The 11,974-nt window shown below is 39.3% G+C and overlaps 1 protein-coding gene across 1 annotated transcript; it reads right to left on the bottom strand.

The window, feature by feature from the left end:
* Positions 1-7,087: 7,087 nt before the first annotated feature.
* On the bottom strand, positions 7,088-8,742 carry LOC147903937 (glutathione S-transferase F10-like). Its single transcript, XM_087372640.1, has 3 exons — positions 8,526-8,742; positions 8,198-8,246; positions 7,088-7,809 (listed from the first exon to the last, which is right to left on the bottom strand). The coding sequence occupies exons 1-3, from the start codon at positions 8,670-8,672 to the stop codon at positions 7,352-7,354; spliced, it is 654 nt and encodes a 217-aa protein (XP_087228766.1). The 5' UTR covers positions 8,673-8,742; the 3' UTR covers positions 7,088-7,351.
* Positions 8,743-11,974: the final 3,232 nt, after the last annotated feature.

The following is an 11,974-nucleotide window of genomic DNA, read 5'->3' as shown; positions in this document are numbered from 1 at the left end:
TTTGGCTGAACCATGGCATGCCCTCTGCTTTGCATCCACCACCACTTGGGCATCAAACTGCTCAAGCACTCAAAACCGAGCTTCGGCCCTGAAATGAATCTCAGTGTCCCTCCGAAGAAAAAGGATTGAAAATTTCGACCTATCTTTGTGTGGATAGGTCAACCCTTCGCACTTGCTGAGGAAACTTTGATAGCCTCTGCTCGAATTCACTCCTTTAAGACTCTAGCCCATGCCATCGGTTCGGGCTCATGGTGTAGGTCTTTGCTTGCAAGAACAACACCTCCAGCAACCACCAAAAACACTCCTAGATGTCTGCATGCCAAAAGTTTTGAGGCGATACTCATTGCTCTGTGGCCCTCCCCGAACTCATTCTCCATCATAGATTGGGTGAAGTAAGATGGTGCAATGAATGCTCCATCAATGGTAAGAAACAAAGCGGTCCTTAATCAACTCCTCACTGAGCACGATGTTTACCTTGTCTCCCTTGGCAAGCTGAGTACACAAGGTAAGAGCCTATGAATGGATCACTTCGTGAGCCCAATCTATGCTTCTATATCCTTGAGTATGAGTGAGACAGAGCCAAGCGCATGCGTCGGAGTTTCGCAAGTCGGATAGTGGAGTGAGAGTGGCAAATTACAGCATTGCCATTACCATATGGTAGAGATGCACAGGAGATGCAAAAAAGAATGCAAGATTGTGGGAGTAAAGGATGAGTATGTTCTAGCAATTCATGAATAGACCACAACGAAATGAAAGGAGCAGCCTAAGTTACACACAAAGAGGCATGCACACTTCTAGTATAGTGGAGCTGTTTGAACCTTGTCAGCCTTCCGTGAACTGGCCGCAAAGGCATACACTCAATCTAGGCCATCGATCGCTCTGGCCTGGATCATAATTGGAAAGCATGCCATAGGCATCTGTCGTATTTAGGTTGGTTACACAACTATTTGCGGATGGACATGAGTAGAACAAATGGACAAACCCCAGCTCAAAATGTGTCCACTTGGTAGGGTGTAAATGGGTGGGAGTCCCAACAATAGAATCCATGATAAGAGTTACTCTATCTTAGAGGCTGTCACAACCACCACCGTTAGATCTAATCCAGATGTGAACGTGAAAGGGTATGCATGATACTATTTTCCGGGGAACGTTAACTTGTTAAACGGATGTCCCACGTCCTTCTCATTGAGGATGACCCTCGTGATAATAGCAATGAAAATGAGGCACGATCCTACAATGATTCTTGCTCCACCTACCACATTAGAAAGATTCTTGGTTTTTCGTGGGCAAGCTCACCAAAATCTTGGGGAGGGCAAAAAAGCTCACCACCCAAAGCTCACCCAAAAGTCACACCCATGTTTTATAAACCTCATTGCATAGGTGGTTATTTTTTTTCAAAAGATGGTGTATGTTTGTTTTGAAGAAAATTAATTAGTGTCTACATGATTTTTAACAAAATTATTTGGGCAAACAAGCCATGCACAAACCTTGTTCATTATATTGGATGGAAAATGTGAGAATTGTATCTAGACATGTGCAAGAGATTGTTGAGAGTTCACACTCAACATCATGTTATCATGTGTGCAAAGCACCATCATGTGATCATATGTGCATAGAACTAACCTTATAGAGTGCTATAAACGAAAGGGTTAGATGCCCTAGGCCCAATCCTTGAAGCTTGTGTGGCCACCTCCATTGACTTATGCACTTTCCAATGAAGCAAAAGTTTTCTTAGAGCAAAGAGGTCTTGGCAGTTTGTTTGAGTGCCTAAAATCCTTGGAGGACACTCCTACAATGACCACATACATCAGGGAAATTCCATTCTTACCACTCCAATGATGCACAGGTTAGCAAGTATGGCACCATCACTGTAAATCAGAGCCAAGTCAATGTTATACTTTATAGTACAGTGATTCAGAGGGCCTTCTCACTCCCAAATCAAGATGAAAAATACCCAACAAGGCCTGTTGATGCCAAATTTCTTAAAATACATCCTCTCCTCACCAAGGGCACCAAGTTCCATAGGGACGGGATATTACCTTGCACAATCATCAACCCTTGACCCAAGGAAGCAGAAACATTCCTATTAACAACTCTGCGAGTCAAGTGTGGCAAGAATCGATCCCTCCCACTCCACATATTTGTTTTGCTGAGTAGGCACTTAAAGCAAGACTAAATCTAGCATTTGGTCATCTTCTTCACAACTGAAAGAAACTCGATAGTTCATCTGGCCAACAAAGCAAGCTTCCACACTTGTTATCTATAATCATCAATAAGGAGATAAAAGAAAAATAAATGATTCCTGGCATGCACTTTCTACATGCAACTCCTACATGCATGGTTTACATGCAAGTCCTATATGCAACATGCAACTTCTATATGTGCATCCTAGATTCAAGTTCTACATGTAGAGAGAGAATGGCTTACAATTCCTACATGTAGAGAGAGAAGCTCTCCAACTTGTATAAATACCCCGTAATGGAATGAATCCCACACTCTTTGGGCCATTTTGTTGAGTTCTACTTTCCTATTCCAAGCAATTGTCTCCAAGTGTCCATGCTCCACGTCTAAAAGCATGTCATAACCTTGCCTCCTAGTCCCCTCTCTACTAACCTTGCAACCCTTCTCCTCCCTCTCCTCCTTCCTTCTCCTCCCTTCTCCTCCCTCTCCTCCTCCCTTCTTGTCCCCATGCTCTTACACCTTCCTCCTCTCCCACTCCTATGCTCCCTCTAAACCCTTCTCCCATAGATTACTACCTCAACCCTTGACCTCCATGATCTATGAGGGAGACGAGTTCTCCGCCCTATACTCTACTATGAACCTTGGATCCCCCTTCTAACCCTTAAACTCCTTCTGAACCCTAGAACTCCTTCTAAACCATGAATCTCTTCTAAACCATGGACCCTCTTCTAAACCTTGGAACCCCTTCTGAATCCTGAACCTCCCTCTAACCCTTAAACTCCTCCTAAACCTTTCAACCTCTAATGGAGTGAAAGCCTTCATTACCCGAATCATGATGATGCACGTTCCTTTCATACAAACATGCGTGATGTTTGCTTATGACAGTTAAGCCTACGTCTCTCACAGGATTATGACCTGAGCTCCTAAGCTACACATACTACAATCGAGAACACCGATATATATATATATATATATATAGGTGACAAAAAGCCTCCGAACCTTGCATACCATAGAACACCCTGCTCTGCCTCTGTGGGAAAGAGCCAACATGGACATCAGTCTTCCCATGCCAATGTGTTATATAGCATTGTATTCTCTATTAATATCTAGGTACTTTGAGGGATAATACTCCTATTCTTTCTCATCCTCATTATTAGCTATACTCACATCATGCACGCTATCTGTGTCCATTGTCTATCCTAATCATGTGGTTAGTGTATACTTCAGGCCCAAGTGATTATGCAATCAAGATCACTTTCCTTATCAAGCATCTCAAGTGTGTTCTACAATAAATTTTTTGTAAATATTTCATGCTTGTATAGCAAACATCATCATTTATTAATGCTAGTATGTTATATCTCAATGTATTATATATTCATATCTCAAGGTGGTCACTCCAGAAAAAACATGTAACACATTCAAAAGCAAGCACACATTTAGAATACCCCTATATTTAACATTTTTTTTTTTTAAAACAGTTGCCTTCCCTCTTCCATACATATATATGTTGTAATTTTGCTTTTAGATGTCTCCCCCATACATGTACATACGATAGTTATATTAAATAAGTATTTTTTAAACTCCTATTTTGAGAGTGGCTTATAAGTCTCTCAAATTTAAAATTTGCTTCCATTAACAAACGTCCTATCTTATACGTTGTACATGAACAAACCTACTCCTTTCATTAAAATCTCATTCCATTAAAAAACCTACTATCTTATATGTTGTACAAAGTAACGTGACCTCGAGGTTCATATCCAAGTATGGAATTGTGACTTCATCTTGCCAAGTTATGCATCATTAGCTTTGAGATTAATTCAAATCCATAATTATTTCATATGGTTAATTCCAATATGCATGTGGAGGAATGTAATTTCTCATATCCTTGTCAACTATTTGTTGACTTATTACTTAGAGCCATAGTTTATAATTCATAGGAACATGTGCAATAAATAACAATTTCCATTTATTCTAGCTTGTTAGAATAAGTTGTCTTTTTACCAAGCCAATGATTTGACATCTATGCAGTCATGCATATGTATGTTTTTGATACTACAACATATACACCATATTAATTTGCTATTCAAAGAGTTTCAATTTTCATGAAAAATACATTATAATTAAAGTATTTGAGTGTGTGCGTGCACATGTGCATTTGTACCGAGTGTTTGTGTGCATGCATGTTCGTTAATTCTTTATAGTCCATTGAGGCCATTGAAATAGACATATTAATGTGAGATGGTAAAAGAAAAAACCTTCATATAAATATGGTACAAACTATGAATTACTATAAGTGAAGAGAAATGCCTCGAGGTTCATATCCAAGTATGGAATTATGACTTCATCTTGCCAAGTTATGCATCATTAGCTTTGAGATTAATTCAAACCCATAATTATTTCATATGGATAATCCCAATATGCATGTGGAGGAATGTAATTTCTCATATCCTTGTCAACTATTGTTGAATTATTACTTAGAGCCATAGTTTATAATTCATAGGAACATGTGCAAGAAATAACAATTTCCATTTATTCTAGCTTGTTAGAATAAGTTGTCTTTTTACCAAGCCAATGATTTGACATCTATGCAGTCATGCATATGTATGTTTTTGATACTACAACATATACACCATATTAATTTGCTATTCAAAGAGTTTCAATTTTCATGAAAAATACATTATAATTAAAGTATCTGAGTGTGTGCGTGCACATGTGCATTTGTATCGGGTGTTTGCGTGCATGCATGTTTGTTGATTCTTTATAGTCCATTGAGGCCATTGAAATAGACATATTTATGTGAGATGGTAAAAGAAAAAGCCTTCATATAAATATGGTACAAACTATGAATTACTATAAGTGAAGAGAAACGCTAGCTAGTGGCCCTCTTAGGGTAGTCCTTGATTTTTTAAGTCACTGTCACTAGGTCTCCTTCATTGACTAGCACAAGCAATTGTAAAGGCTAATATACAATTAATCTTATCTATCGTGTTACTATCATTAGAAAATTATGTACATTGGGCCCTCAAAACATAAAACAACTATAGGAAAATAGGGACCCAAGCCATTAAAGAAGGGAAAATTCAACGAATAGACAAGATGTCTTAATTCTAAGCTTTGTGTGTAATATCATCATGATCTAGCAAGGGGTACAAGGCATAAGCTAAGGAAGGAATGAAGTAGGGACCCAAGCAATTAAAAGTGAAAATAAAATATCACAAATAAGATATCCTATTTAAGTATCATCTATTAAAGTTGAAAATAAAATATCATAAATAAGATATCCTGTTTAAGTATCATCTATTGCTTTGAAAGGATCTAGATATATGCACCTAGCAATTATGGTCGTCTTAAAGGGTGCAAAAAATATATATTCTTTCAAGCATCATCTGTTGTAGTTTAACCATATGGCATTAATAAGAACTGAAAGGCTCTCCGAAGCATTCTTCCCCTTAAGCCCTTTCTTGATATTCACCAAGACATTTATACATAGACCTCTTATGGCAAATAGTGAGTGGCTCACAAAAGCCACTTCCTAAGGGGCTTCAATAATAATGGATTAATGGAAACACTTGGCTAATAGCTATTAATTCCTTGGACTTTGTACTAAAATCAATTCAGATTTGGGTTAGATACCCATATAAATGTCCCCCCATGGACTTAAGAATTTGCAAATCTTAACATTAAAGTGCCATACTTTTTAAAATAGGGAGACAATGCAATGGTTACAAAATTTATACTTTATTGTTTTACATATTGTAGTGGCCAAAAGATGCCATGAGTATGCTCAACATTTCCTTCAATTGGTTAGTTTTTTTCCTTGAAGAAAATTGAGTATTTAACGTTTACTTTGAGAAAAAAACAAAGACTACATCCAAGATTGAAGAAAATTGATTAATTTGAAACAACCATTAATAAAATGTATGGCATTTTGAAGGTTTCTTTATGTTATTATAGAATTAGTCTAATTGCTACTTTGGTAACCATTGAAATTAAGTGCTTTGCTTTTGGATATTCTCTTCTCCTATAAGTAATCTTTTTTATTCCTTTAGTTGCACATAGTTTGGCAACTAGCTAACTAAGCTCTTACACAACCCTTGACTTCAACGAAGCATCAAGTTTTAGAGAGTAAAACAAGATGGATAAAGCCAAGGCCAAGAATTGAGACAAAAGCAAAATAATTAACTAATTTTTAACCAACATTATCATAAAGTAATATGAGACAAAAAATTCCATCCGCCGCCTTTCCTAACATAAAGTCCTTTAATAAAAAGGTTTCTTTCTCATAATACATACATGACAAAAGTGAAGTACACAGCTAGGCAAACTTAAGCTTAGTTTTTTCCCTTTTTGGTGGTACCTCTAGGGTCTAGCTAGTGGTTGAACTCAAACTCCCCGTTTGTTATTCTTCAAATTGACTATCGCAATGAATTGTGCTTTTAAGACTAGTATCCATGTTGAATATAGTTCTTTTGTTTAATAACAAAAAGGAATGCTGCTTCCTTTAGAGAGGAGGCTAGTAGCTTTATTGAAAAGAGTAAACACTAGTGTGAAGTAAGGCCTCAAAATTACACTTATAGAAGGAATATCTCGGATGCTCATTGTCTATTTCCCCTCAGCATTGTGCAGAGTGCACACGCTTCATCTCAGTGGGCTTGCAAGATTTTTATTATTATTATTGAAAGATGGGCATGTTGACAACGCCATAACCTTAACTTTTACCTTGTCAAGCGATTGGTAGCAACAAAGAAAGCCAATCACGATCCGCAGACCCCATTGTTGCACAGTTTTGAAGATTTTATAAGTTCAAAGAAATTGATGCATTGGACGTGCACGTCCGTTCTTCGTTTGAAGAGAATTCAGATAGAACGTACAGACGGCCATAAAACTTTAATTGAAAACGCACTGATTAAAAACAAAGTTGATACTCCTTATAGGCGATGGTGACAATGGAAGTGAAACAAGGAGAAGCTACATCTTGGCGGAGATAAGCAGATAAAGGGGAGATCAACTCCAAAAGCAGACTCAAGGCAAGAACAGAATCTGAAAGGAGGTTTTGAAGCAGAAAGATGGTGCAAGATTTAGATCTTAAGGAGAAACTCAGATTGATAGTGTGGACTTTGAGGAAATATGGGAACAAGAAATGAGAGGCAATTGCAAAAACTTATTCGAGTCAGTCCTTCTTGGGGGCGGCCAGCTCGAGGACCTTCTTCCAGGAAGGGCGAGAAGAGATCTTCTCCCACCAAGCATTCACATGCTTGCGTGAGGTGATGGCCTCCCCTCTCTTAGCCACATTCACCAGATAATGCGTGTATGGGAGATGCGATAGATCCGCCAGACTGAAGAAATCCCCTGCCAAATACTCGTTGCTTGCCAGATGCGCCTCGTATATGTCCAATACCTTCTCCAGCTTCTCGTAGTTGACCTTCACTACCTCCTCGTCCGTCGCTTGCCCTCTGAACTTGGCGAACACCAGCTCCTTAATCAGTGTCGAAATCGGTGGGTTGAAGTTCTGCGATTCCACTTCCAACCACTGCTCCACCATCGCCTTCTCTTGCAGCGTCTTCCCGTACAGGGGTGTGCCTTGACCCTCGTACTTTGTCACAACATATCGCGCGATCGCTCGCGATTCTGTTCCGATTCAGATAACTATTTCAGTTTCCTCAGAAAGTGCTAATTAATATCGCACCATAAATCCCGCTTTCATTCACCTCAGGGGACGGGCTCTAACAAAAATAAGGCGTTCTTGCGTATTGCACAAAAACGTGCATGTTTTCTTGCCAAGTTCATGCCGTAAAATAAACTCAATAAAACCTCTCCGACTTGCTGGAATGTTCCATTGCGCATTGCTTATGATGAAATACAGAGAGTGCTTAAGAAAAATGGGAGCTCTAGTGTGGCTAAGATATTAAAGACAACAACTCGAGACACACAACGATCAGGCTATACAGCACATAATCGGAGCAACAGAGGGTCAAATTGATGTGTCGTCGAGCAGAAGAGACAGATTACTACTCACCATAAATCTTGAGGTCGCCATCTTTCAAAACAGGGATGACTCCGAAAGGCTGCAGATGCAGTCCATTTATGACAGTCAGTCAAAAGCACAACTCCGACAAAAACTGATGCGGCAAGATATAATTACCCAAACAGAGATCGTGTCTAACAAATACAGATCACGGCGTGCGGAAACGTAACCGAATCGGTGATCCGAAAGCGTATAAGCTCAGAAACTATTTAATGCAAACACCAGCAGGAGAAACGAGAAACAATGAAGGCAACAACAAATTGCAGCATTCTTGGATCTCTAAGGGGAGGAATAATGGGGAGGGAAGGGCAAGAGGTGCCTGAAGGGCAAGAAACTCGGGTTTCTTGTGGGCGCCGCTGGAGAGGTCCACATTCACGATTTCGAAAGCGGCCTGTTTCTCGATGCAGCAGGCAAGGACACGGCTAGTGCAGGTGGACATGGCGACGCCATAGATCTTGAGAGCCATTGCTGTGAAGATGAGCAGAAACAGAGCAGAGATCAGACGATGAGCAAGATGAAAGACGACGAGATTTGCAAAGAACGAAACACGACCAAGCGTATATATAGAGAAAAGCCTTATTGAATAGTCCACTCAGATATGGTTCTAAACTCTAATCTGGTTTTCTTAGAGTTAATTAATCATGATCTAGTACATGACCTTACGTTTGCCTATGTCACTTCCTACGTTGCAAATATGCGCATATTCCCCCTTTTGCCTCCCTAAATTAGTTTTGTAAGGGTTCTTGGTCAACAATCCTCAACTCTCCATGATCCATTCCTCATAGTACTTTTGACAATTCTTCACTCACTTGATAAAGGCTCTAGCCCAAGTGAACATGAATGTGTTATTTCACTATCTTGTTGACCCTTTGCAAAGCCACTTGATCACATTGTTTTGGAGCTTGATTAGATTGTTTTGGAGGTGTGTCTTATCACTTTTCTCATCACCTTATTTGCACGCTTTTGTATTCAAGATTGAAACATCCTCCATCCTTCAATCCAACCTATTCTTGTAGCCATAGCAATGACTGCTCTTACGGTTGCCATCCTTGCAACCGGACTGAATGTTTCTTCATAATCAATGCTATATGTCTGTGCACACCGCTTGACAACTAATCTTGCCTTGTATCTGCTCACAGAACCATCTGCATTGTGCTTCACCTTATAGACCCACTTGCAACCAATTGCATTCGTGTCTTTAGGTAAAGGCACCAATTCTCATGTAGCATTTGCTTCCAAGGCATCCATTTCTTCATCCATGGCTTTCTCCCATTTTTCTTTTCCCATGGCTTGCTCAAAAGAAGTGGGTTCTAGTTCTTGTATCACTTTGACCATATAGACATAGTTAATGGCTATAAATCCATCATATTTCAGCCTATCCAAAAGATACTTAACTTTGGTAGACCTGCGCAAAATAGGCTCACTACCAGGTGCTCTCAAAACATCCTTTGTCTTCCTTACTCCAGGTGTAACAATAGAAGGAATACCCAACTCATCATCAAGGCTCTGTTCTGAGCCACTGGATTCACCATCCACATAAGAGTGACCTACATTCACATCAATCATGGGCTGATCTACTTTCTCTTTTCCCTTTCGTGATACTTGCATATCACTATCTGCATTTCTTTGAGAAGATTCTCCTGATCTCAATCTACCTGTCCCTTGGGGGGGTCACTATGTATAAACCCTCTATACCACGTGCGTTCAAGGCCTATTTCTAAAATCCCTTATCTGTAAATTTTTCATTAATAAAATGTACCCCTTTTCTATACAAATCTGTAAATTTTTCCCAAAACTATTTTAAATAGTCCCTTATGTATATTTTTTCTGTAAATTTTAGAAATAAAAAATATCCTTCTATTGAACTCACGTGATAGGGTTACATATGATGAGTGACCCCCTCGAGGCCTGTCCATGGCGAAGTATGTAAGCCACTGCTAGAGGACACTACAGGTCCACTAATATTTTATGATTGCTACTGTGAATTCTATGCAGCATTACCATTTTGTGCATCTACATCATCAATCACATTTACTGATTTATACCAGCTGCTCATCTCATCAAAAACAACATCTTTGCTTACTGTAAACTTACGAGTAGAAGGATTATAGCATCTATACTCTTTCTGCTGCAGAGAATAACCAATAAAGATGTACTTCTCAGCTTTTGGATCCAACTTGGATCTCAACTCATCTGGCACATGAACATAGGCAATGTAACCAAAAACTTTTAAATGAGAAATATCTAGTTTCCTACCAGTATACCTCTCCTCTGGCGTCATGCCATGTATTGCTGTAGTGGGAGTCCTATTCATTATGTAGACTGTTGTAGCAATTGCTTTAGCCCAATAATAATCTGACAGGTCTTTTTCCTTGAGCATGGCATGAGCTACCTCTCCAATATGCTTATTTTTCCTTTCTGCAAGTCCATTTTGCTGTGGAGTATGACTGCATGAATATTGCTGCTTTATGCCATGCTCCTGTAAGAACCTTGCAAGCTCATTTGAGAGATACTCTACCCCTCCATCTGACCTTAGGCATTTTATTTATAGGCCTATTTCTTTTTCAACCATAGCTTTAAAAGCTTTGAAATGCCTAAACACTTCACTTTTCTTTTTCAAAAAATACACCCAAACTTTTCTGATGTAGTCATCAATAAAGGTGACAAAATAATGACAGCCTCTAATAGATGCAGCTTTAGTAGTCCACACATCAGAGTGGATTAGTTCCAATGGCCTCTTACTCTCTTGAACATGTCTAGGAAATGGTTTCCTTGCCTGTTTTCCAAATTGACAAGCTTCATATACCTTATGCATTTCTGCAACCTTGAACTTAGGCAATCCTGCAATAATATTTTGGGCCTGCATTAATTTAAGTCGCTGTATGTTAACATGACCAATGCGTTTATGCCAAATATCCATATCTACAACTACACCAGTCCCATGTTCAAATATTGCTGCACTCAATTCAGGCATGTCTGCATCCAACGTAAACATCATGCCCTTCTTCTTCCCTTTTGCTGTCAAGTGACCTTTATTTTTCATATCCTCAGCAAAGCATCCATGAGGATTAAATCTGACCTACAAGCCCTGCTCAACCATTTGACCAACAGAAACCAGGTTCTTGGTGATATTCGAGACATAAAATACATCAGACATGTATTTCTTTTTCCCATCCTGCATAGACAAAGGAATTTTACCGATCTGCACAATAGGATGTGCAGTATCATCACCAGTCTCCATAAATCCTGGTCTTTTCATTTTTCTTGCATCCTGCATCCATTCTACATGACCTGTCATGTGGTTTGACGCACCTGAGTCAACATACCACATATCATTGCTTTCTCCTGCACTTGTCACAGAATTGGTCATGTGATGCACCATGACCAAATGCTCATTTCTGTCATCACCCTGTCTACTAGAGGATGCATAATAGGATGTGCAGTATCATCACCAGTCTCCATAAATCCTGGTCTTTTCATTTTTCTTGCATCCTGCATCCATTCTACATGACCTGTCATGTGGTTTGACGCACCTGAGTCAACATACCACATCAACATACCACATATCATTGCTTTTTCTTGCAGTTGTCACAGAATTGGTCATGTGATGCACCATGACCAAATGCTCATTTCTGTCATCACCCTGTCTACTAGAGGATGCATAATTGCCTTGCTGCAATTTTTCATTCATGATGTCATTCGCTTTTTGTAGCAGCCTTTAGCCATATGATCCATTTTACCACAGTAGAAGCATTTAACATTGCTGTT

The sequence above is a fragment of the Dipteris shenzhenensis genome, chromosome 3, assembly GCF_047967505.1.
Source record: "Dipteris shenzhenensis isolate YYH24624 ecotype China chromosome 3, Dip_SZ_1.0, whole genome shotgun sequence".
Lineage (NCBI taxonomy): Eukaryota > Viridiplantae > Streptophyta > Polypodiopsida > Gleicheniales > Dipteridaceae > Dipteris > Dipteris shenzhenensis.
The sequence above is the reverse complement of the archived record's forward strand: the minus strand, read 5'-3'. Positions and strand labels throughout refer to the sequence as shown.